This window comes from Saccopteryx leptura, chromosome 10, assembly GCF_036850995.1.
Source record: "Saccopteryx leptura isolate mSacLep1 chromosome 10, mSacLep1_pri_phased_curated, whole genome shotgun sequence".
In the NCBI taxonomy this organism is placed as follows: Eukaryota; Metazoa; Chordata; class Mammalia; order Chiroptera; family Emballonuridae; genus Saccopteryx; species Saccopteryx leptura.
Genome location: NC_089512.1, coordinates 26,215,728 through 26,242,781, shown reverse-complemented (window position 1 = coordinate 26,242,781; position 27,054 = coordinate 26,215,728). Strand labels below are relative to the sequence as shown.

General features: G+C 42.3%; 1 protein-coding gene across 12 annotated transcripts in view; it reads right to left on the bottom strand.

Moving 5' to 3' along the window:
• The window catches only part of THRB (thyroid hormone receptor beta), a 396,484-nt gene that overhangs the window by 55,173 nt on the left and 314,257 nt on the right, over positions 1–27,054 (bottom strand). For 10 of the 12 annotated variants that reach the window (XM_066351972.1, XM_066351977.1, XM_066351969.1 and 7 more), the window contains one exon: positions 17,374–17,634. The exons of the other annotated variants lie outside the window; for them this stretch is intronic. In XM_066351972.1, coding sequence (XP_066208069.1) covers positions 17,374–17,634 — 261 coding nt within the window. The remainder of the gene's footprint in view (positions 1–17,373; positions 17,635–27,054) is intronic. 12 annotated transcript variants of the gene reach the window in all.

The following is a 27,054-nucleotide window of genomic DNA, read 5'->3' as shown; positions in this document are numbered from 1 at the left end:
ACAGAGCTGGGGGTGGTGGGGGCAGAGGCTGTCCAAAAATTCAATCAGGTCTCTGCCACCAAGTGACTTAACAGCACGTGTATTCAATATACAGAGTGAACTAGACCTTCGTTGTGCAAAGGAGCCTTTTAAGGGCTGATGATTTTTATAAGTGTAGTAAAAAGGAGCTGTCGATTCAAGGGAAGGAGGGGAAGAACTAGAGAACAAGCAACAGTTGAGACAAAACAAGGCAAGAAACCCAGGCAGGCCCCGGTGAACGGTTAGTAGTAAGACTCCTCGCAAAACTGCCACTATAAAACAAGTAAAACAGCTATAAAAATGAAAACGACTATAAAAACGAAACAACTATAAAACAACTATAAAAATGAAAAATTGCACCATAAAACAAGCAAAGGAATTTTCTCCAAATTGGTACATTTGCACCGGAAGATGAGTTGTAACATCCTAGAAAGAATGAAAGTTACCACAAAGAACGAAGAGCCCAGCTCAAGTTTTAGAGTGTTTCTATTCTCTGATTACTCTTAAAACAAATAGAAGATTTGTTCACCAGGAGTTTTAAGAAGAACACATACACATCACATTATAATTAACATGTTCTCCCTATTGAAAATGTCAAAACATTTTATTGGAAGCAATGATTATTTTCTGAAAATCCCAGGAAAAAGGATCCTGGCCTTATTTTATTTTATTTTTTGGTCTGATTTCATTTATTTATCCCAAATCTTCTGAAATAAATCTGAAAATTAACCTTTCAATAGAGCAGTCCCCCTCGCCCCTGCCCCCACCCCGCCCCGCCTGGCAAACTCACTTGTCCCCTCTCTGGTTAGGAGCTGCATGGCAAATCCATCCAATTCTTCAGTTTTACTCAGTGCATTTCCTGGCTCCCTGTCTCTCTCACTGAAGGCACAAATCCAAGCAATTTCTTGCTGTTCACCAGTAACAATATCAACTAAAGCCAGAGCCTCGACTTTCATTCCAAAAAAGCACATGAAAACAATTTTCTGAATCCGTTAAATGTGCTGGAAGTCTCCGTGTTGCTCTGCCCCAGAACTTGGATATGAATACTGCAGTGAAAAAGGAAAGAACGCCTCCTGAAAAACCTTTTCCCTCAATTTTTACAAAACGTCTGGAAGACCCCCTGATAATCGAAAGCATTTTTCACTGAATTAAAACCATGCTGAACTCCCTCGGAAACCACAGAATAGGAGAAAAGTTTCAAAGCGTATTTATGAGAACCCAGTTCCCTCACCAATTTTCAGATTTTGGAAAAAAAACAGTAGAGAGCTTCCTGACTCTCCCTGCTTGTACCGAGTGGGGCTATTCTTTACTTGTAGTAAATGCATGAAACTCTCATTACGACTAGCTGGAAAGGGAGTTCAACGCTCACATTGAATTTGAAAAACGGCCCCTCACACCCTGAGAGAAGCAATCACAGCGCTGTCACTTGTGATCGATTGGGCAGGCTTCTCTGTCAAGTCGATAAAGCAATTTAAACATATTATGTGCGACAAATGAGGTGAGCTTCAGTAAGATTGTTTTTCTTATTTTTCTGACTGACTATTCTAATTTAGTCTACTTAAAGAGAAGTGAAAGAGTTATTTGACCCATTGTGCATCAAACTGCCTGAAATAAACTCAGAGGGTTTTTAAATAATTCTCATTAGAAGTGCCTCAGTCAATAATTATTTATTATAGAAATACACCTTCATCCGTGGCCAGAGGAACTTAAAAAGATAAGACTAACAATCTTGCTTGGAAAACCTGTTAGGTAAACAATGAACTCTCGATGTTCCTGGAGGAGAAAATGGTTTCACACTTTCTGTCTCCTTTTTTTTTTTTTTTTTTGTGACAGGACAGAGAGAGACAGAGAGAGGGACAGACAGGAAGGGAGAGAGATGAGAAGCATCAATTCTTTGTTGCAGCACCTTAGTTGTTCATTGGTTGCTTTCCTATATGTGCCTTGACTTGGGAGCTACAGCAGACTGAATGACCCCCTTGCTTAAGCCAGCGACCTTGGACTCAAGCTGGTGAGCCTTGCTCAAACCAGATGAGCCTACACTCAAGCTGGCGACCGCAGGGTTTCGAACCTGGGTCCTTCGCATCCCAGTCCAACGCTTTATCCACTGTGCCACCGCCTGGTCTGGCTCTTCTATTTTCAACTGTGTTGATTCTCAAATGAGGGTCCACACAGGAATCACCCATAAACTCCAGAGAACCTAAGTGTCACCCTCAAAAACTCTGATTTAATTGATACAGGGTAAAACCCGAGCATCAGGATTTCTTTCAGTTTATCAAGTTATTTTCATAAGAGGCAAAATTTGAGAACTACCATTCTATTGGGTGTCCAACCTCAGCTCCTTCACCACGGCCAGGGCATCCTGCCTACTTACTCCTTTTTTCTTTATTTTTAGTTTCACTGCATCTTTCCCTTGGTTCTTAAAAATATACCTCCCACACCTCAGTCTGGCTTCACCTGCCCTCGAGTTATCTATCTAGTCGAGTAGAGGAGACAGGTCAAGGAGATAGACAAGCAAAGAGCTAAATGCAAAGGGGGTGGGTGGGAACAGAGATAGACCTGCTTATTAATCTTGTCTAGATGGAGACTCTGGAATTACGAATGGGTGTCGTCATTGCCAATCATCTCTGCTCCAAGAGAGGTTATAAAGAGGGTTGAATCATTGCCTGCCCTCTGAAGGAGCTACCTCATTCAGGAAAGATCCCTTTATAAATAGAAGGGGTTGCCATCCGGATCTCACCATATATGTGCTGAAAGCGTACCTGTCAGGCAATATATTTTTGGGGAAACAAAGGGGTTCAGAATAGGTTTTTGAGCACAGTTTCTTGGTCTTTTCATATCTGGACTCTTCTGACTCGTTCTTTTTAAAATAGGCTCCAAATTCGTCCAACTCCTGAGATGAGATCAGGGGCAAGTTCCTGGTCTTTTGGGACCACTGTGTATTAAAGTGGCTCTCCCCACACCTCCCAAGACACCTGAAAAACAATGGAGGCTTTCACCAGGATCCTAGGATAGTACAACTAGAACTTCTGAGCTCTGTATTCCATATGTATTTTATTTGACTTATGAGGAAACTGAGTTCTAGAGGCACAAAGTGACTTTTATCACATAATAGGTGGTAGTGCCCAACCAGGCGGTGGCGCAGTGGATAGAGCGTCGGGCTGGGATGCGGAGGACCCAGGTTTGAGACCCCGACGTCGCCAGCTTGAGCGCGGGCTCATCTGGTTTGAGCAAAGCTCACCAGCTTGGACCCAAGGTCGCTGGCTTGAGCAAGGGGTTAGTTGGTCTGCTGTAGCCCCATGGTCAAGGCACATATGAGAAAGCAATCAATGAACAACTAAAGTGCCACAACGAAAAACTGATGATTGATGCTTCTCATCTCTCTCCGTTCCTGTCTGTCTGTCCCTATCTATCCCTTTCTCTTTTTACAGAGACAGCTCTGTAAAAAAAAAAAAAAAAAAAAAAAGGTGGTAGTGACTGGGACCAGAACTCACTTCTGCCTTGAGTGTGTCAGTCCTCCCATTCCAGGCGGGGTCTTTGTTTTCCCAACCAGCCTGGGGCTTTAGGCTTAAAAAACTGCCCTGGAGGGCAGGGAGGAATTAAGGGGACTTGCCTCAGGCCCGGCGATGGACTCTTCCTCTTCAGGACGCCCCCTGAATTATACGAAACCCTGAGTCTAGGATCATGCTCAATTCTAACCATTTTGGAACTTTCTTACTTCTTCAGTCTGAGGTGTCTTAATTAGCATGGATCCCTCTCCCTTTGATTACTGTGGTTTTTTGATCCATCTGTTGGAGATCCATGAAGGGAAACTGTTGAGTTTTGCATGACTTTGTATAATTCAGCATTTCTTGAACATATCTGATCATCGAACCCTGTAACACCTGTTATAAGGGTCCCACAGAACCCACCTGGAGAAACGCAGAAGCCTGTCCTGTTGAATATATTCTGTTGAATGCTGGAGGTAAGGTCATTTTTAGGGATATATCACTTGGGAGAATTGGTTCCCCCCCTGCTAATTATACACCAGCGCCAGGGAGGAGGCGCCTGGGAAGCTGCTGGAGGGAGTGTCCTTTTTATCTTCTTTACCAAGGACAAAGGCTGCTGGCCAGGAAAAGCAGCCAGACACGTGCAAGTGCAAATGGCCAGGTGGCCGCAGAACAAGACAGGTCTTCGGGCTCTGGGACTGAGTCTGTTTTGATAGGAACAGAAAATCAAAGTCCTCTTTTAAAACATCTGCACTCTGAATTTGTTTCTAATTTTTTTCTCCTTTAGCATTTAGTACAAGCTTTTTGACAGTTCTAGCCGGCTGCAGCTGTATTAAAGAATGTCACGGGGAGGCTTTTGTTCATGACCCATCACCATGCAGGATTTGCTTTTACAAAAATGTGCCTGAGAAAGTGACAAAATTGTTGCGATGCTTAAATAATATAATCTAATTGCAAGTGGTTTCACAGTGCTCAGATCCCTGTATGGGACAGAGGTAAGGTAGGAAGAATGAGCAGCGTGTGACTAAGGCACAGAGACACTGTTCAGCACAACAACAAAGAGCCTGAGTTTAGGTTACATCAGTGGCAAAAGACAGGCATAAAAACAGTCTGGGGACTTGTTGTAGAGGACCTGTCAGTCTTTAAACTTGATCTTGAAAGCCCACAGTGATTTCAAGCTGGGATAGGTTGTGGGGGAGGGAAAAGGTGACGTGTTTTTGATTCTTTAAAATCAATCGCCTGGTGCGACGTAGGAGATGAATTGTAAGATCAGCGGCATAGAAATCTTGTAGGGAGGAGATGTTATTGTTCAAGCTCCAGTGATGAGGACACTGAGACCAGGGGAGGTTAAGTAACTTGCTCAAGGTCATAAGGCTGATTAGTGAGGGTCTAAAAGCAGGTTTATTTGGCTGCAAACCCTTTGCTTGTTTCCAAAAAAAATGCGTCTCCCTCCACTAAGAATATCAGTTTTCCATGCAGTAAAGCAGAAATATAGTAGCTATTTATATATCTGTGTTCTCTTAAAAGCAATGTATACTTTACAGATAGAAGTTCAGTGTGTACTTCCTGGATATTTAAGTTAATTTAGGGGTCCACAATATGCATATAGGAGTTGCTTACTAAATGAACGAATGAATGAGAGTGGATAGTGGCCAAAGGACCTAACACCATAATGTTCCAGATCGTGAGTTCATATGTATTTTCTGCACATAAACAGGATGATAGGTTAGAATACAGGACATGGCTATAAAATAGGTCTCCAGTTTGCTGCCCTGATGCCACTAGGAGCTGACACTGGGGTCCAGGATACTGTAGGGCTATGAGGACCTGATATGTAGTGATTCTTCATGGTTTGTCATTCTCCTCCTTGAGGGGTCCAGACTTAACCATGTCAGACAAAGACATTTATGGCTCAGATATTTCTAAACACCCTTGTTGGATATTTAGTCCATGAAATTCTCTCTTGCACATGGAAAAATAAAATTTGTTCCATTTAAGTTATCAACTATTGGTTTGTTGGGCCCCAAATTCCCAGATCCATCTGTGCTATTTCAAGCACTCTCTTCCATAGTATTTCCAATATAAAGAGTATTAGTGACTGGAATTCTAGCACAGAGTCTTGCATACAAATGTCCCCAGGATGAAAATCAAGAGTTTATTCTAACAAATCTCTCCCAAGACCAAAGGCAAATCACAAAGTCTTCTTATGCTTCGAAACAATGGAATAATATTTTTAAAAAGCTCAGGATCCAGGCCAAATGAAAAATGTGCATACACAAAAATAAATACAGAATAACGTCATCAGGCTGAGGATGGAAAGAATAGTAAGGTTTTAAAATATATTTTAAATGAAGAATTGATGCTTCTCATCTTTCTCCCTTCCTGTCTGTCTGTCCTTATCTGTTCCTCTCTCTGTCTCTGTCACAATATATATATTGTGACCACTGGTCTCAGCACTGAATTCTTATTTTTTGTAAACCACCAGTGGAATGTCTACTCTTTTTTATGGTGAACATTTGATTCAATAACAAACATTTAAAAAAAAATTTATTGATTGATTTTAATGAGAGAGGAAGGAGGATAAAGAGGGAGGGAGAGAGAGAAAGTGAGAGAGAGAGAGAGAGAGAGAGAGAGAGAGAGAGAGAGAGAGGAACTTTGAGCTGTTCTTGTATGTGCCCTGACTAGGGATTGAACCTTGAACCGGCAACCTCTGCACTTGTGGATGACACTCCAAGTGACTGAACTATTCAGCCAGGGCTCGATAGCAAACTTTTAATGACTTTAATATAGTCTGACAAAGCTTGGGCATCCCAGTCTAGAAAATATACAATAAAATTTCAGTTTGGTATAACTTTAATTAGAAGACTGGTTAGCTAATAATGATGAGATATATTGCATGTTATTCTCATAACTAAACATTAAGACTGATAGGGGAGGTATTTCCATTCATTTTACAGAGTAGAAAACTGAAGACACTTTTTTTCATCCTTATATAACTATACTAACGGAAGATGTTGGTATTGAAATTTTGGCCCTTGAATTCTCATTCTAGAACTTGCTTGTCTACTTCTCCATGCTCCTTTTTTGAAATAGAAAATGACTTTAATGTTTTGAAAATTCTGGCCAACTAATTATGTGTTTTACCACAAAGTCTAAGATCACTAACATTGATTCATCTAATTTTCAAAAGATGTGCCTAATTTAATGCAGTTTTGTATACTAATTTAATGCTACTTCCTATATTTATTATGATACATATGCTTATTATGACACTGATGATTTTTTACCTCTATCTCTAGAGAGAAATGCTATTCAATATTTTATATTTTTATGAATATTATTTCTGCTTTGCATGACTATCACATAACCATTCATTTTATATATCCTTCAGTTTAATCCCTTAGAGCAATTGATCCATTTTCCCTTATTTTTTACATGTTAAGATCATTATTTCATTGTAATTCACACTGATAGACTTGCTTTGAAAAGATGAGTGGTTGTTTGAGTGGAATGGTTTTGACATTTAAAGCTACAGTGTATTTTCTTTATCCCAGAATAACATGTCAGTGATTAATTTAAAAAAATTTCCTTAATAATAGAAATAATGAAAGAGTAATTGAATCATCTGCATTTACTTTGTTTTTTTACCTTTAAGAACAAGTGGTGCAAAAGTTAGGCTCTGTCAGAATGGATCAAAAGATTTAATTTAAGTTCATTAAAGGCTGCAGTCCTACACTTACACTTGAAAATGTTATGAAGCATAATTAAAGGTAAAAAGTTCAAACAAAGTACTGATACATGCTACAATGGGGATGACGCTCAAACACAACATGCTGCCCTGGCCGGTTGGCTCAGCAGTAGAGCGTCGGCCTGGCGTGCGGGGGACCCGGGTTCGATTCCCAGCCAGGGCACGTAGGAGAAGCGCCCATTTGCTTCTCCGCCCCCCTCCTTCGTCTCTGTCTCTCTCTTCCCCTCCCGCAGCCAAGGCTCCACTGGAGCAAAGATGGCCCGGGCGCTGGGGATGGCTCCTTGGCCTCTGCCCCAGGCGCTAGAGTGGCTCTGGTCACGGCAGAGCGACGGCAGAGCATCGCCCCCTGGTGGGCAGAGTGTCGCCCCTGGTGGGCGTGCTGGGTGGATCCCGGTCGGGCGCATGCGGGAGTCTGTCTGACTGTCTCTCCCCGTTTCCAGCTTCAGAAAAATACAAAAACAAAACAAAACAAAAAAAAAACCACACAACGTGCTAAGTGAAAGACGCCAGTTATATTGTGTGATTCCGATTCCATTTCTGTGCAGTGTCCCGTGAAGGGACAAATCTGTAGGGACAGAAGATGAGTGGTTGCCAGGAGCTGGGTACAGAAATAAAGAGTAAGTATCAATCAGCTCCAAATTTCTTTGTGGTGATGGGAATGTTCTAAAATAAGATTGTGGTAAAGTTTGTACAACTCTAAATATACTAACAATTCTGACACTGCACATTTAAACCAGGAATTTTAGGGTACATAGATTATATCTCAAGAGAGCTTTATAAAAATAGATGTGAATTTCAAATAGCTTGAGATAAGTAAAACTGATTATGGATATAAAAAATTTAACAGTTCACATTATTTATATATCAATATTATACATATTATCTTCTAGATGTAATGGAAGATACACCATAGGATAGCTATCCTCTGAAATTTTGCAGGAGAAAACAACATCGACACACTGAATATACCTCAAGGGTTAAGTGAACAAGGAATAAAATAGAGTTATGTCTGAAACAAAGTAGGTTACATTCTTCATTATTCTTCCATTCACCATTGCCTGGTCATCAATGAGTTACTGCTCATTTCAAGTCTAGACTCAAAGGTCTTCCAACATGTCTATTTGGAAATCTCATTTAACCTTTCTTTCTCACACAGAATACAGAACACACTTAAGCACATTTTTGGTATAAATCAAGATGAATTTAGTCTTTGGTGAATCAAATAGGCATATTCAGAAGCTAATATAAGACAAGGCAGAACACAGTAAGTACTTTCATAACACTTTATAACAACATAAAAAAAGAAACAATTCAATCTGCTGGGGATGGAGAAAGAATCAAGGAGGAAGGAGGTGGTATTTGAATGAGGAAAAAAAATTCATAAGTTTTTAAAAATAGGATCTGCTTTAGGTTGGTACCCTGAGATCCAAATCTAGAAATAGTGAATTAAAATTATTCCAATTATTTCGACTGTCAGGCAGTATAGCAAAATACACAGTCAATATTAAGATTAACCTAAGATATACTCAATCCACATTGTTTTATAATTTAATATGATTGGATTATGAAAAGACTGTTGGTTAAAACAAGAGTAGAGAATAAAGAGGCAGAGTCTATTAATTGTCTCAGAAGTCTTCAGACTACAGAGAACCTGTTCTCATCTCTGTCCCTGCTACAAAGAAAGGGGAAGTCCAGGTAAGTATCACAATGTCATCCCAACCTGAAAAATGTCACAGGTGACAGAGAAACAAATACCTTTTACTCTTGAGCCATTCATCCTTAAAATATTGAACGAATGCTTAATAAGAGGACTTTCAGAGAAAACACTTTCTTCTAACCCACTGAGATAATGAACAAGCTCATCAATAGAGATATAAACTTCTTCATATAAAGATGTAGGTGATTTGGAAGATTGGAAATGATTTCTGAGTCACATATATATTTTTAAAGATTCTATTTAGATTTTAAAGATTTTATAAGAGAGAGAAGGGGGAAGAAGCAAGAAGCATCAACTCCCATATGTGCCTTGACCAGCCAAGCCCAGGGTTCTGAACTGGCGACCTCAGTGTTCCAGGCCAATGCTTTACCCACTGCACCACCACAGGTCAGGCCTGAGTCACAATATTTGAGTTGAGATTTTTATAGGTACAAGCATCATGTGACACAGCATTATTTTAGTATTTTCCCTAAAATTCATAATATGATTCTAATCATGAGGAAACATCAGTCCAACCCAAATTGAGGGATATTTCACAAACTAACTGGCCTGTGTTCTTCAAAAATCTCAATACCATAAAAAACAAGGAGGTGAAATTCTTCCAGATTAAAGCAGATTAACGAGACACAAAAACAAAATAAAATGTATAATCTTGGCCTGCATCCAGGATCAGAAAATAAAACTGATATTCAAAACAATGGATGGGGACCGGGCCCAGCCCTGCCAGGAAGAATGAAGCCCTGGAAAGCCTCACAGAGATGAGTCCTTCCTCCAGCACTGGTCTCAGCCTAGACTTCCCTTCCAGGTGGATGGAGACTGGTGGGGAGGAGACAAATTGTAAAATTTAAATAAAAATTGTAGATGATTTGATAGCATGCTTCAATGTTAAATTTCCTTAGTTTGGTAATTTTACCATGATTTTCTAAGAGACATCCAAATCCAGGAAGCACAGAGTCCCAAAGAAGATGAACCCAAAGAGGCCCACACCAAGATCCATCGTAAGTAAAATGCAAAAGGTTAAACACAAAGAGAGAATCATAAAAGCAGCAAGAGAAAAGCAGTTAGTTATTTACAAGGGAGCTCCCGAAAGACTGTCAGCTGACTTTTTCAACAGAAACTTTGCAGCCCAGAGTTGGCAAGAAATATTCAATGTGACGGAAAGCAAGGACCTACAAACAAGATTACTCTACCCAGCAAAGTTATCATTTAAAATACAGTGGTCCCTCGTCTATCATGGGGGTTAGGTTCCAGAACTCCCCACAATAGGCAAAAATCCATGAAGTAGCGACCTTATAATTATTTTATTATTTATATATATTTTAAAGCTTTATAAACCCTCCCCACACTTTTATAAACCTTCCCCACGCTGTTATTAACCTTTCCCACAGTCTTATAAACACTTCCTATGCTCTTAAACACTTTCTACTCTCTAGAAAATGCTTATTTGACTGCAAACATAATGAAAATAATCAATATATAAAAACACCTATACACCGCAAAATCCTGCAATACAGTGAAAAATCCGCGATACAAAATTAGGTATATTGTACAATTTAAAAGTCCGCGATACAGTGGGACCGTGAAAAGTGAACCGCAATATGGCTAGAGATGACTGTATATATAGAAATATATAAAAAAATATTTATTAAAAAAATAAATATATAGAAGGACAGATAAAGAGTTTCCTGAATAAGGGGGTAAAAAAAACTAAAAGAAGTTCATCAACACCAAACCAGTATTATAAGAAATATTCAAGGGTCTTCTTTAAGAAGGAAAGAGGGTTGGAGTGATGGGTAAAAATGGAGAAAGGGATTAACTATTGATACAAATCGGTAGTTAGAGAATAGCCATGGGGATGTAAAGTGCAGCCTCGGGGACAGAGTCGATAATAATGTAATAACTATGTATGGTTTCAGGTTTATCAGGGCATTTGGGGCAACCCATGGGAGATTTCCAGGGAAAGGGAAGGACTTTGAATTCCAACAGTTACTTCTGGTTCTTTATCAGGCTGACTCTCGCAATAATACCCTTTCAACTTCAAATGCAATGTCGGTAAATTAGCCACCCACACTGGACCTGATTTTGTCTGAATACTGGTGGAGAGGGCACAAGTCTAAGTGATTATTTATATTGTAAGGTACCATCTGGTCTCTATAAAATGGCAGGCACTGTGCTGCGTGCTTTGCACACATTATCTTTCATTTTACACAAATCTAAAAAACCGGACATTATTACCCAGTTGAGAATGAAGTAAACTGAGTCAGAGAGGTTAAATAATTTGCCCTGAGCTGGTAAATTAAAGAGAAAAATGTCAACCTAAGCCTGTCCTAATGTAAAGCATATACATCTTAATACTAAAAAGATTATATAAGTTATTCATAAATATATTCTTATAGAAAAATTTTGAATGCAGTTTTGCATCATTAATATTAGCACCCTCCTTTATTCCACTCTTTCCTTTTTAAGGGATCGACTTTCACAAGGCTAATGTGCATCAGGAACTTTTTCTATGCACATTTGTGCACCCACAACTATATAGACTTTTAAAACTATAAGTGGAATTACACTAAATGCACAATTGCTTCTCCATTACATATTCCTGAATAATTAAAAAAAATCTGTTTATTTTTCTAATAGATGCTTTAGATACACCATAATTTATTCAACCATTGTCCTATTTGGGTCATTTCCAAATTTTAAGGCACAAAAAACAAAGATGCAAAGTAAACTTTTGAACACAGATCTCTGTGCCCTTGTGTGAGTATTTCTACGGGACAGAGTATTACAAGGGGGATGGCTGAGTTGAAGCATCATTGTGATAAACATTGCTAAGATAGCCTTGAAAAACCTGTGGTCCATCCATTCAGTGGAAACTAAGGCCGGATGAAGCAGAGCCTCGATTCTGACATTTGCCTTTCCTGTAACATTTCCTTTCTCCAGGGTTTTCCTGCCCTCCACTCTGGCTGCTGGCTTTCCTAGCCCTCTACCTCTGTCTGCCCCGGACTATTTACAAGGTGCTCTTCCCTGCCTTTTGATGTATCCAAGCTCAGGGTTCTCTTGCCTGTGCGAGAAGCTGGCAGAGAGCACTTATTCTCGTGTCGATGGCTAAGGCTGCTGAGTGCCCTTGAAGTATATGAATCACACTGGTGTGTTCAGCAGACCCTGCACAGCCTGATGTATGGTGAGCAGGGGCAGAGTGAAGGAGGAGATGGATGGAGCAGAGGGCTGTACTGGTGAAAAGGTTCAAACTTTTAAATTCTCCATCTTCTAAAATATGCATTTACCTGAAGATGTCCTTGTGCTTTACTTAAGGACAAAGATAGCGATCACCCGCGGAAGATGTGAATGTCTAACTTGAAGGATTATAACATACACAATGACTTGGCTTTATGTCTTTCCTTTTTAGAACACTGTTATTTTGGTAAATGAGAATTATAGATCATTTAAAATTGTCCTCATTGATTTGATTAATTTTTTTTTCTCCTTATGAAGAGCATGAGTTAATAGTCTACCCCTTTGCTGACATAAGATACTGTTTTAAAAATTACTTTAACTTGTCTAAATCTTGGAGGCTGGTTTAATAAATTATAGTATATCTACAAGCAAGAATAATGGATTGCCAATAAAAGTCAGGTTTCAAAGAATGTTTAATGACAGGGGAAAATGTTCATGATATATTGTTTAAAACATTAGAAGCTGGTAAAAACGGTATGCCTAATATGATTCGAAGTCTGTAAAAAATAGATATGCCCAGAATAAAGACTAAAATATAGTCAAGATTTTTAACACTGCTCGTCCTTGGAGGATGGAATTGCAAATGATTTTTTTAAAATTATTTTTGTTAAACCTTGGGGAAATTTTCACTTTCTGTATAACGAACATGGAAGGATTTTATAATGAGAAAAAATAACTTGTTAGTAAAATGAATTTGATTATTTCTTTTTGCCTTCCTGGGGATCTGAGACTCAATTCTCCATCTCTGTAAAAAAAAAAAAAAAGTTTTTCCATTGATTTGAGAGAGAAAGAGAGAAGGGAGGAGAGAGCGACAGAAGCATCAACTCATTGTTCCACTTTGTTGTGCACTCATTGATTGCTTCTCATGGGTGCCCTGATTGGGGGAGTCAAACCTGCAACCTCATTGCGCCGGGACCCACTGAGCTACCTGCCCCGGGCCTCGATTCTCTTGATATTAAACACAGAGTGGATCGACAGAGAAAATTCAGCAAAACCACAAGATTGCTGCCATCCTTCTGGCTGATGCAAGCAGGGAAGTGGGTCGACGTTGCCTTGTTTCTCCCACCAGGTTCCAATGTCTCAGGAAGTTTTCTGATTGACATCAAGGTCAAACATCGAAGTGTGGAGACCTGCCCGGGCTGGCTAGATTCAGTGACAGGGCACCTGCATCTGCTAGGACACCTGGGGCTGGGTGGGGGGGGGGGCTCGTGGTTTCCAGCGAAGAATGGAGGAGGGTGTGAGAGGACCCAATGGAGAAGCCTGGTACAATATAAAAACTTAGAAGAGGATCAGGGCCCCAGGCAGGTAGAGTGGGGCTCTCAGAAAGGCTCAAGTCTGAGAGGGAGGTGTTACCAGGCAGAGTGATTAAGCAGAACATCGAGTTGGCGATTCAGATAATAAGCCAGGCCTAAAGGAAGGTGCAATCAAGAACGGGTCGACTCAGGTGGTTCCCCAGGTGAGGACTGGAAGAAAACGCATGTTCTCCAAGTGCCCACTAGGTGGCAGACCCTTTCCTATACTAAGAATTTTAAGAGTAGGAGTAAGGGACCTGCTGATACTCAGGTTTTAAGAATCAGAGGGTTGGTTAAACACAGGTTCCTGGGCCCTTTGCAGAGCTTCCAATTCAGTAGTCTGGGGTGGGGCCTGAGGTTCTGCATTTCTGAGAAGCTCCAGGCGCTGCTAGTGCCACTGGCCCTTGAACTGTGAGCATCATCTCTGCCTCCGGGAAGGGAGGAGGCGGGTAGGAGGAGAATGTGGTCCTCATGGGCAAGCTCTCAGTTCAAATTGTGACGATAACTCCAGGGAGGTGTAGTGTGGAGATAGAGGGTGGCTTGGGGAAGAGAACGGGGTCATTTGCTTCTGGCTGGAAATAGCCTCTAGTACTAAAGCCAAACTGAATTGTCTGCTCTGCAGCAGAACGTAAGGCCTTCAGAGATCTCATTCTAGTTAAATGTATTACCAGCTAATTTCGTGAGAATGACCATAGCAGATAGGCATACAGGTATCTGCAGATGGAAATAAAAGCAGAATTCAGACCAAAATGAAAAACGAAACATTAGATATATAACAAAAATAGGCCTACAGAAAGACATTAAGAATAATCTAAAGCACAAATCAGTGATTCTCAAATTATTTTAAAAGAAATATTCTGTTCATTATGACTCAATGCACGGGTCTACTGCACAAGACTGTACGGAGGTCTGGCCTCGCACAGCTGACAGGCAGACGTGACAACACCCAACTGGTTGTTACCCTGCTCAGAGAAGTGAACGCACTGGTCCTGCATCTGAAGGCCAGTGGCAATGCTGAATTGCTCTGAAAGTTGTTAAAGCTTATTTCAGTCTCTGTACTTGCATCAATAGCATGATAAAAGTTACAGTCTGCAGAGGATCTCTGTCCACAAATCACACTCACAGGTGCACTGGTCTGGACTGGCTAGATTGCTGGTCTGGGAGATGGGTTTACTACACAATGCCAAACAGTCAACTTGTTCTTTTGGTTCCTGCACTGCAGATCTTTAATTCTTTGTATCCTGGAAGGCCAGTTAGTTCTTATCAATTTCCTTTGAGGGTTCTTGAAATGGGGCTACTTAGATGTTCTCTGAGCCCTGCTGCCATCTCTTCATGCTCCGACCCGAGGACAATGTCCCGCACAGAGTAGGCACTCAATAAACACTGAGGGGATGAATGAATGGAATTGTAGCCAGGACTAACAGAGCAAGCATGCTTGGGGGTTAGATAGAGAAATGCAGGAAATTAGTGCCCCGTATAGATGGACAATAACATAGAACCCTCATCACAATGACTATATACAGGTAGCAGGTGAGCAGACCAGATGGAGAAGAACCAAGTCCAAAAAGAAAAAGAGTGACTAATCACCTTGTTTCCCTGGCCTCACTGGTACATCTCATTCTATGAATGAATGAGATTCAGTTAATAAGGTTCTTGGGCCAGGATGGTGTAGGCTTCCTGGTGGCTTTTTCATATGGAACCAAAGCATTGGCTTATGTCCTCACCAAGGTGAGCCCTGGTTAGTCTGGAAACTACAGGAGAGTTGACCTTAGTTGTTCTCCTTTTAGTACTAGAATCTTGAGGAAGAACTTTAATAATTTATTTATAGCGTCTTATTAAATAATGCTCTGGCTTTCAGCAGTAGAGAGCTGAATGAATGCAAAATCAATTCTAACCTCCCTGAAATGTCATGTCCTATCCCACACTCATTTGTCTTGGTCTCCCTTCTTTGCCAGGCACACAGTGCAGCCCAAGGAATTGGTGTGATTTAATGGTGCAGAACTTGTAATAAAGATCACGGCAATAAAGGTAACTGCTATTCAGAGAGTACTCTATGAGAGGTATTATGCCAAATGCTTAAAAACATTACCTTATTTAATTTTATCAACAATCACATAGGTTTGCTCAAGGACAGACATTTGGAAGGGCTAGGATTCTAGTCCAAATATGTCAGACTCAAAACCGTGGTCTTAACCTCTGTATTATACTTAGGGTCTTGGATCCAAACCAGGATTCTTTTATATTTGCTTTTTATTTTTTATTTTTTATTTTTATTTTTCTGAAGCTGGAAACCGGGAGAGACAGTCAGACAGACTCCCACATGTGCCTGACCGGGATCCACCCGCCCACCAGGGGCGACGCTCTGCCCACCAGGGGGTGATGCTCTGCCCCTCTGGGGCGTCGCTCTGTCGCGACCAGAGCCATTCTAGCGCCTGGGGCAGAGGCCAAGGAGCCATCCCCAGCGCCCGGGCCATCTTTGCTCCAATGGAGCCTCGCTGCAGGAGGGAAGAGAGAGACAGAGAGGAAGGAGAGGGGGAAGGGTGGAAAAGCAGATGGGTGCTTCTCCTGTGTGCCCTGGCCGGAAATCAAACCCTGGACTTCTGCACGATAGGCCGACGTTCTACCACTGAGCCAACTGGCCAGGGCCTATATTTGCTTTTAAGGTGTACTAATACACTGAAAGTGTACAGTGTAGGAATCTCTAGATACCCAAGGCCTATGTTTCTTCTAAATGACCAAGACATTGATGGTCCCCATGATTGAGTGAGTGACTGAATATAGGTATCAATTGTGAATAAATCTGTGCACTCAACTTCCCAGGTCAACTGGTAATTCCAAGGAGCTTCTGAAGTGTTTCTAGAAAAGCTAAAAGATGAGCAGATTTTTTTTTTTGAGAGGGATAAATAGAATCACTTGTTTTATGTTCAAGTCAGAAGAGTTTGCAAAAGTCCTTCACGGCTCATATATAGAAGTCCTTACAAACTTTCATTAATATATCTTGGTTTGTGATTGTCAAATTTTCAAATATCCAATTAAAAGTTTCATCATGAATCAAAATCCATAAAGAAAAAAAACAAAAGCCTTTTTTTAAAAAATACTAATTTGGAAAGAATGGGAAGTTCTATGAATTTAGACATTTAAAGACACAAATTAATTTCTTGAACATTTAAAGACTAATTTAAGAAGCGAAGATTTTGGGGAGCCCTAAGACAATAAAGCGATCAGCACAAAGACATCTGTCAGGGTGGAGGCGACTTGAGGTAAAGACCAGTTAAATCTAATGCAATCAGTAACTTAGGCCAGTTTAACATATATTTTATAAGGTGACAACCTCCTAAAACCATAATCTTGCCTTTTAGGATGATGACACAAGGACTTAATGAGTTAAAAACACATCAACTTAAAACCTCTCTTTTGAACATGAATTGTCTATTTAGTTTAAAGGTAGACTTTGAGATCCCATTAGCTGCTGGCACAATTGAGAAAAGAAACACACACACACATACACACACGCATGTACACACACATCTCAGAGCAACTATTTATATAATGATAGCAATGTCTGTTTCTACTCAGATGGAAAAAACAGAATTAAAGCCAAAACTAACAACCTTTCTGCTAATTAGAGAAACACAAATGTCTTATCCCCAAAGTGCCCCAATATGACATGAAACCGAAATGAATTGCTTTCCTGTGGAACCCCCTTATTTATTTATGATTAAAGGAAGATTTGGGGGATAAAGAAACTTCATAACAGAATAGTTAGGGGAAATGCATGGACACTAGACACTGGAATCAGGAAGACTAAGCACAGTGACAACAGAGAATTGTTTTTCCTTGGCGAAACACTTGATATGGTTTAATAAAAAAATTGGTTACCTTTACATTTCTTCTCTTCCGTTTGGAAGGTCTGGGCACTCGGGACGCTCTGATCACTCACATCGTCATGGTCCAGGTGGAATATTGAGCTAGTCCAAGTGGCCTGGATGAGATGTGGTGACGACTGTTCATTTTTCAATGTGCTGTGCCTCTCCGAATGGCTCTTCCTACGTAGGCAGGCTTCAGACATTCCTACTAGCTTCCAGTCGTGTTCTTGGCCTGAACAGTGCTTCGGTTTGTCCCAGGCTGGAAGGCCATTTTCTGGAGGGTTGAAAGATATGAGATGATGAGCTGTTGGCATTGTCAAGACTCTGTTGAGACGCAGTCCTGGAAGGCGAACTGTTTCTCAGTTCTTTGGGGCTGACGATATTCACATGCATCTCCACTTGACGGCGACGAAAAAGATGCAGAATTTGTCAGCCTTGGGCATAGAGCCACCACAGTTGGGTTGCCTGTCGGAGTGATCAACACATTCCCCCTTATTTTTAGTGCCTACAGAGACACTGGTTCCTCCCTGGGAAGGCTGTCTTTTCGCCAGTCTCGCTTCCACAGCAATGGCCCCAGAGCGCGTTTACACCAATTTAATGTGGCTGCTTAGGTGACCATTTGAGGTCTGGAGGGTCAGGGCTGGTCGTGAACACTTTTCAGATCCTCAGGACATAAAATATCCAGGATTCAGCCTTGTTTGACTTGGGTTTTATCACAGGCTGACCTGAGGGGCACCCTGTTACTTAAGTGGGACATGTTCACGTGGCTACACTGAGTGACAACTTTGTCCTCCTTCTACCTCTGGTGGCCTGAAAGAAGGGGGTTGGATCTTGTACATGGTTTCAATGGAGTCTCAACCTGGCAGTGAGAGCAGGTGAAGGACGGCAGGTGGGACTTTAGTTGCGGGGTGAATTAAGAGCCCCAATGATAAACTGATAAGGCCTAAATTTCCTTTGTTGAGGTACAGGCAGTTCATTATTTATGTGCATTACGTTGTTTTCCTCTAGTCAATTGATGGGGACTTGTAGCTGTCTAGAAAATGGGGAGAAAATGGAAACAGATAATGAAAACTTGCTCACACTGACCTTCCTTAGTGGCGAATTTTATCTCCTTAATATCCTTTTTAAAATACAAACAATATTTTAACTTATTTTTGTGATAATATTTTGGTTTTTTTATCAGTACTTTATCTTTATTATTATTATTATTATTATTTTACCTCTCTAATGATCTTTACTGTGCATAGCTAGAAAGTAGAAAGTAATAATGAGCAAGCTAATATATATATATTTTTAAATGCATACACATTAAAAAATATACTCCATTTGGTCCTCCTATTTCCAGAAATTCTTAGGCTAGGGTCTGTCAAAATGAAAAAAAAAAATAAACCTAGTTCTACTTTTTAACTGATCACGTATAGTGGTTGAAAGACTATAATTTATAAGTGACTTTTTAATGCTGAATTTATCAAAGGACTATAGATATCTGTATAATACTATCCTGATCTGTGCGTATTACTGGGAATTTTTAAGCTGTTTCAAGCATTTAAAATGATTTTTAAATTATTTGACACAAGGGTTAGAAATAGCTTAGGTTTTCATAAGTAACCTCGCTAACGCTCCTAGATGTCTTCCACTGATGTTGGTTAGGACGGTTTCTCTAAAGCTGTAATGAACTCTCAGTCACTTTCGGAAGTGACGTTTACCCTTCCGGGTCTTCAGGTTTCTGTGTGAAGATTCTGGTCTCCATACACTCCATTTCTCCTCCAGGAGAAGAGAGTGAACAACTACAGCAATCAAGTCACAATATAGGATTTCTTTGCCACAGTAAATGAAAATGCTGTGGCTTGAAATATCCTACTTTTTGGCCAGTAAGCAATAATTGCTTTTAAAAAGTCATACGATGTGATAGCTTTTGGATGCAACACTTGCTCTTATTCAGAGAAGAGCCCTGGAACTTCAATCCGTGCAGAGAGCTGTGCTAGGCATTGTATGAGATCAGTTAAATAAACATGAGTCCTTTCTCCTAAGAGTTTACATGGCACTCTTCAATGCACAGTCTGGATGCAACCACGCCAGCTACTGGTGCGATTATAGGCGCTTATGTTCATGATCCATTAAAAGAAAACAGATTAGGATCTTGGGAGACTGTATTGCATTTCAGACTAAATATATCTATGCAGAATCCATTCAGATACCTATTATCCATGAGGGTTTGAGGTTTTCACAAGCTAAATGTAAAGTTACTGGATGCAAGAGTTAACTCTGGGCTGAGAGGGAGTCATTTTATTCCTCCAGCCACGAAGAGTCTTCTCACCCTTGCACGTTTCTCTGATGTCTACTTCATTTTCTGGGACTCTCCAAGTCAGGGGTCCCCAAACTACGGCCCGCGGGCCACATGCGGCCCCCTGAGGCCATTTATCCGGCCCCCGTCGCACTTCTGGAAGGGGCACCTCTTTCATTGGTGGTCAGTGAGAGGAGCATAGTTCCCATTGAAATACTGGTCAGTTGGTTGATTTAAATTTACTTGTTCTTTATTTTAAATATTGTATTTGTTCCCGTTTTGTTTTTTTTACTTTAAAATAAGATCTGTGCAGTGTGCATAGGGATTTGTTCATAGTTTTTTTTTTATAGTCGGGCCCTCCAATGGTCTGAGGGACAGTGAACTGGCCTCCTGTGTAAAAACTTTGGGGACCCCTGCTCTAAGTCCTCAGCAAATTGCATCCTGTAACTCCATTTTAAGCCTTGGTAAAGTTATCATGTTATTTTATAAACCCCCAATATTTCATTTTTTTTTTTTCTGCAGAAATTGTTAGAATTTGGAATGAATTGCTGAGCCTGAACAGAAATAAAGAAATACGACCGAACTGGGTAATCACTGCTCCCGAGCGCAGGGAGCTGGTGAACGAGCCTGGATGAGAGATGCTGAAAGAGACCTCGCCCAAGGGGACAAGTCCTCCTTAGAGTGCAGGTTATTATACCGGCTCGGCGTGTCCCCGGGGTCAGCAAGAGCGGGCTTTTTTCCTAAGCAAGGGAGGCTGTGTAAGGGGTGAGGCAGGGGATAAGATTGCCTTCCATTTTCCTAAGAAAGGAGGCTGAGATGGTTTGGGAAAAGGCTTCATTCATGGGAGGCATTTCCCAGCTTATAATTACTGTCTGCAATTACATTCATGATAATGATATTCAGTTGCCTAATTGGCAGGTTTATGGGTTGGGGACACTGCTGGGAAACCTAGGGACTGAGAAGTTCTGGTTGGGTCATGGGAAAACTTTAAAGGGATTTTATTTAAGGAACGCTCCTGATTCTCATCCTCCCCAAACCAGGGGGCGGGGCACAAACAATCCTTACTTCATTTCCAAGGAGGGGAAAGGCACGTACTACACCAGGCTCCTTAAATCCTGCCTACTGGGTACGCTGTCACTGAGACAAATATGCAGAAATTGATGCAGAATTACCTCCACGTATGTTTGCTTGGCAATCGTGGTTTCCAGGAATTTCCTATTATTTCTAGGTCTAATGCTTATATTCTTTGGATTCTCTGAAAACTCAAACGAATGAGATGTATTTTTTATTTATTTATTTTTATTTTTGAAGCTGGAAACGGGGAGAGACAGTCAGACAGACTCTCGCATGCGCCCAATCTGGATCCACCCGGCACGCCCACCAGGGGCGACACTCTGCCCACCAGGGGGCGATGCTCTGCCCCTCCGGGGGGGTCGCTCTGCCCCGACCAGAGCCACTCCAGCGCCTGGGGCAGAGGCCAAGGAGCCATCCCCAGCGCCCGGGCCATCTTTGCTCCAATGGAGCCTTGGCTGCGGGAGGGGAAGAGAGAGACAGAGAGAAGGAGGGGAGAGGGTGGAGAAGTAAATGGGCGCTTCTCCTATGTGCCCTGGCCGGGAATTGAACCGGGGTCCCCCGCACGCCAGGCCGACGCTCTACCGCTGAGCCAACCGGCCAGGGCCAAGATGTATTTTTTAGAGGGATTAAAATATCAAATGTTAAGTCAGTGATTCTCAAACTTTGGTGAGTATCAGCATCACCTGAGGTGCTATTTGGGAACACAGAGACCAGGCTTACTGAAGTAGGATGGGGCTGGGCATTCGTACATTTACTAAGTTCTGCGGATGATTCCAATACAATAGAGTTTGATATCACAGGATTAAGAAAATCTAAGGTAAGAGAACAAATTATTGGCAAGTTTTGGATAAGGGTGCCATCTCCTCGGCCTCTAGTGTTTTACACAGTCTTGGAGTAAATGTGTGTTATAACTAAAAAGTCCTAATTGTTTGGAAATTGATTGTGTGAAGCATTAAAAGTCAAATGTCAATGAAATGTTATCTTGAGGAGTACAAGCATGGATGTAACTAAATTTCACTCAAAAAGCCTGTTGTTTTGAGCATTATCAGGGACACAAAGTACAAATAGCAAAAATACATTTTTTTTTTTTTTAAAAAAAAGGATTCTGGAAATGATCCTATCTTGGTATTCACATAAAATATAAATCCTTTCCTTTTTAATTGCTCTATAATAGATCCCAGCTAACATCTGACTTTTTTTTGTTTGTTTGTTTTTCTGCAGTGAGAAGCGGGGAGGCAGAGAGACAGACGCCCGCAATGCGCCTGACCGGGATCCACCCGACATGCTCACTAGGGGGCGATGCTCTGCCCACCCAGGGCGTTGTTCCATTGCAACTGGAGCCATTCTAGCACCTGAGGCAGAGGCCATAAAGCCATCCTCATTGCCCGGGCCAACGTTGTTCCAATGGAGCCTTGGCTGCAGGAGGGGAAGAGAGAGACAGAGAGGAAGGAGAGGGGGAAAGGGTGGAGAAGCAGATACGTGCTTCTCCTGTGTGCCCTGGCCAGGAATTGAACTTGGGACTTCCACACGCCGGGCTGACTATAGCTGAGCTAGCCAGCCAGGGCTAACATCTGACTTTTAATACTTCATATTCTATACATCAAGATACTTAACCAATTTAATTTGTCAGTTATGATGCAAGTTAATGAATAAGTAGAATCAAAATTAAGTACACATGAACTACTATTGAAATAACTTCTATACATTGGTCCATGTGTCTCCAGGGAGTTAAATTGGAATGACTGCAGCTGCATTAGATGACCATAATTCTAGTGACTTTGAATGGCAAAGTACTGCCCCAAAGGGTTCTTTTGCAAAGGAGAAACAAACATAAATCTCATTAACATAACAACCTACAGCCTATCTCTGGAAATTTCATTAAAGATGATAGAAAATAAATCTGTCCATCAAAAAAAGGGAGAATTATATTAAAATATTCAAGTATTTCAGGACACCAAAGCGAGCTGATACCTTAGAAACGCGCCAAGGCAGAGGAAGTAGGATTATGACAAAGAGGTCAGAAAGGGTCAGCTGAGTAGGCAGGGATTTCACGGCACTCATTAGAAGAGTGCTTCCTTTTCATTAAAAGGCCACAGTATTATGTATTGAGACCACAAACCACATTAGGGGAGGGTGTATATAAAATGCTTTGCAAACTCAGGGAATATATAAAATTATCACTGTATAGCATCAGGCTATTAAGTATAATTCTCTAATTTCTATTTTAATTTTCGACTTCATCCCGTAAGTTTTGGCCTTGTTGAATTCTCAGACTATGCCTATATACCAACCTATTTTTATCGGTAAAGTCATGTAGAACAGGAGACTAACATCTGGCCAAGCATTTCCGAAGGGTTAGGCACTGAGCTAGATAGACACTTTTATACATCTTCACGAACATCCCGGAAGTACACAGCAGTGTCCTCCTTGATTGACAGGGAACCTAAAATTCAGAGAAGCATTTCATCTGCCCTTTTGTATCTTCTGCGCTGGTTAACAGATTTCGTCTCATTATTTGACTTAACTCGAGTAGCCTTTGGTCTATTAATAGCTATCATTTGATTAGTACTTTGCAAGTTCTTTATTAACTATGCTTATTGTCTTATTCAAATTTCCCCACTACTCATTTATATTTACCAGTGGTCCCCAGCTTTCACTCTCAGCCACCAACAATCCATGGTCTGCCGAGCAGCCAGAATGAGCTTTTAAAAACACACATCAGGCCCTGGCCGGTTGGCTCAGCAGTAGAGTGTTGGCCTGGCGAGCGGGGGACCTGGGTTCGATTCCCGGCCAGGGCACATAGGAGAAGCGCCCATTTGCTTCTCCACCCCCCTCTCCTTCCTCTCTGTCTCTCTCTTCCCCTCCCGCAGCCAAGGCTCCATTGGAGCAAAGATGGCCCGGGCGCTGGGGATGGCTCCTTGGCCTCTGCCCCAGGCGCTAGAGTGGCTCTGGTCACGGCAGAGTGACGCCCCGGAGGGGCAGAGCATTGCCCCCTGGTGGGCAGAGCATCGCCCCCTGGTGGGCAGAGCATCGCCCCTGGTGGGCGTGCCGGGTGGATCCCGGTCGGGCGCATGCGGGAGTCTGTCTGACTGTCTCTCCCGTTTCCAGCTTCAAAAAAATAAAGAAAAAATAAATAAATAAATAAATAAATAAATAAAAGCACACATCAGTGCATAGTTCTTTGCTGCTGACAATCTTCTGATGACTTCTCATTAATACTGGAATAAAGTCCTAAGGTCCATAGAACGTATCCCTCCTGTCTAGCCCAGCCCCTTTCCATGGCTCTGCCTTTGCTCTCTGTCCTTTGGCCACATGGGCTTCTAACATGTGAGGCTCGTTCCCACCACAGTGTCTTTGCAGAAGCTCTGCCCTAGGGTTGGACTATCTCCTTCCCAGTCCTTCTATAACCACCTTCTGATGTACCAAGAGCAGTTACCGGGATCTAGCCCCTCTCTCCCTTTTATATGAAGGTTCCATTTCCCCCTTTTAAGATCCTATCAGCGCCTGACCGGGCGGTGGCACAGTGGATAGAGCATCGGACTGGGATGCAGACAACCCAGGTTCGAGACTCCAAGGTCGCCAGCTTGAGCATGGGCTCATCTGGTTTGAGCAAAGCTCACCAGCTTGGACCCAAGGTCGCTGGCTCGATCAAGGGGTCACTCGGTCTGCTGAAGGCCCGCAGTCAAGGCATATACCAGAAAGCAATCAATGAACAACTAAGGTGTCACAATGAGCAACGAAAAGCTAATGATTGATGCTTCTCATCTCTCTGTTCCTGTCTGTCTGTCCCTGTCTATCCCTCTCTCTGTAAAAAAAAAAAAAAAAAAAAATCCTATCAGCGCTGCACTGCTCAATGAAGATAATTGAAAATAAAAAAACTTAACAGGTTGGACCCATGTACAGGCCTTGAGGAGGCTCTGTTTTAGTGGAGGGGGTGGGGGGGGTGAGGGTGGAAGACCCAAGCCCCCGCTGAAGGGTCTAATCTTGGGAAAATCAATTCTACTACGACTCAGCTTTTTCACTTGTAAAAGTGCAATACAATATTGCTCTTGGGGTTTTAATAAGGATCAAGAGAAAGAATGTAAGTGAAAGTATTTAGAAATGAAGTGCTATTCAGGGGTAGTTAGAGCTGTAAATATGTCATCTATATTATGCATGTGGCCATATAGTTCTCTCTCTATCCAAAGGGAAAAATTCTATTAATAAAACAATATGTCACTTTTATTAGTAAAAAAAAATTCATGTTCAGTGGATCTAGCTACCTTACCCTCACCACCACCACCATCTACACTATGGGTGTCACCAACACTACCATCACCACCGGGTCCTAAACAGAATCTCTGTATAGATGAGGATGTTCTGGGTGACCTCCTACCTCCTCCTGACCCCCTTCCCATCGCCACTCTCTCTCCCTCCCTCCCTTCCAGTACTTGCTGTTCTCATGTTGTACTATGGGTGCTCAGTCCCCACTGTGGACAGATCACCTACTCACAAATCTCATTGTGACCCTGTGGAATCCAATGAACAAAATGAACTGAGAAGCCAAATAGAGACAGACTCACAGATAGAGAGCAGGCTGACCGCTGTGTGTGTGTGTGTGTGTGTGGGGGGGTGAGTGAGGAAGTGGTGCGATTGAGCAAAACATTTTTTTTTCTTTCTTTCTGAAGCTGGAAACGGGGAGAGACAGTCAGACAGACTCCCGCATGCACCCGACTGGGATCCACCCGGCACGCCCACCCGGGGCGATGCTCTGCCCACCAGGGGGCGATGCTCTGCCCCTCCGGGGCGTCGCTCTGCCCCGACCAGAGCCACTCTAGTGCCTGGGGCAGAGGCCAAGGAGCCATGCCCAGCGACCGGGCCATCTTTGCTCCAATGGAGCCTTGGCTGTGGGAGGGGAAGAGAGAGACAGAGAGGAAGGAGGAGGTGTGGGGGGTGGAGAAGCAAATGGGCGCTTCTCCTATGTGCCCTGGCCGGGAATCGAACCCGGGTCCCCCGCACGCCAGGCCGACGCTCTACCGCTGAGCCAACCGGCCAGGGCCGAGCAAAACATTTTTTAAGAAAGAGAAAAAACTCATGGGTATGGACAACAGTGTGGTAATTGTGGGGGCGGGGGTGGGGGAGGTGGAGGAGGGTATAGGGTGACGGATGGAGACTTGACTGGGGGTGTGTGTGTGAATGCACAATATAGTGCACAGATGATGTGTTGTGGAATTGGGCACCCGAAACCTGTACAATGTTGTTAACCAGTGTTACCCCAATAAATTCAATAAAAAGGAAAAAAATACCTCTGTGACCTTAGGCAAGTTACTCTACCTCTCCGTTCCTCATCTGTAAGATAAGAACATATAATACTATGGGTGTGATGAATAAGTGGTTAATAGAGGCAGAGGTCTTGGAAGAGCACCTGCCTCACCGAGGATGAACTTTTCATTTGCGCACCCAATGCCTATTTCCTCTGCCCCCTCCTGTAAACTCGTCTCCTTTAACCCTGACTGTGAAAGAGCGTCTCCAATAGGAAGGAGTTTGAGAAACGACTTCCCACCACCGCGTGAAGGCTGAGACCTGGGAGGGGGCGTCCCTTCCAGCAGAAGCTGTGTTGTAAGAAGGATGCCTGGAAAGTGTAGGGCCACAGAAAGGACTCATTAGTACTAAACCCAACTCAAAGCGGGTTTTCTGCTGTGGATAGTATTCTCTTTCCCAAACTGCTCGTTCGTGCCAGTGGAAACTGTACTGCTTTTCAGAGGCAGGAGAGCCTGACATCGGCTAAGGAGATAGGCTCTGCTAGGCAAGGTTCAAAGTCTGGCTTTGCCATTTATCAGCTGTGTCACTTTGAGCAAACTGTTGTTCTCCCTCTCTGGATTTCTTTCCTAAATGTTTGATATTTGTCCTGTCTCTTCTGTAAGGCAAGAATGTACCATGTCCTGCCTGTAGTGTGTCAATGGTGTCCACACCCTTTTCCCGCCTTTACTGGACTCTGTTTAATATATCTATCTCTTAACGCCCACGGCCACAAGCCCTCACATAACAATGCCGAGAAAGAGGTAGTGTGTCTGTCATTGTAACCAACGAGAAAATAAAGGTGGAGGAGTGTTAACTGATTCCCATGTTTCCACTGAGACTGTGTCACAAGGTACTGTAATGATTAATTTACCTGTTTAGGTTTGGGAGCTCCTTAATAGCTGGGAACACACACAGCTTGTGCAGCGACGGACCCCAGCAGGGAGCAGGGGGCCGAGTCCATTAATGCACGCTCACTGCGCGGAGGGAGCCTGGAGCAGAGCTGAATGAAACCCCCAGCTCTCCGCCTCTCTCTCCTTCCCCTCCACCGCCCAGTGG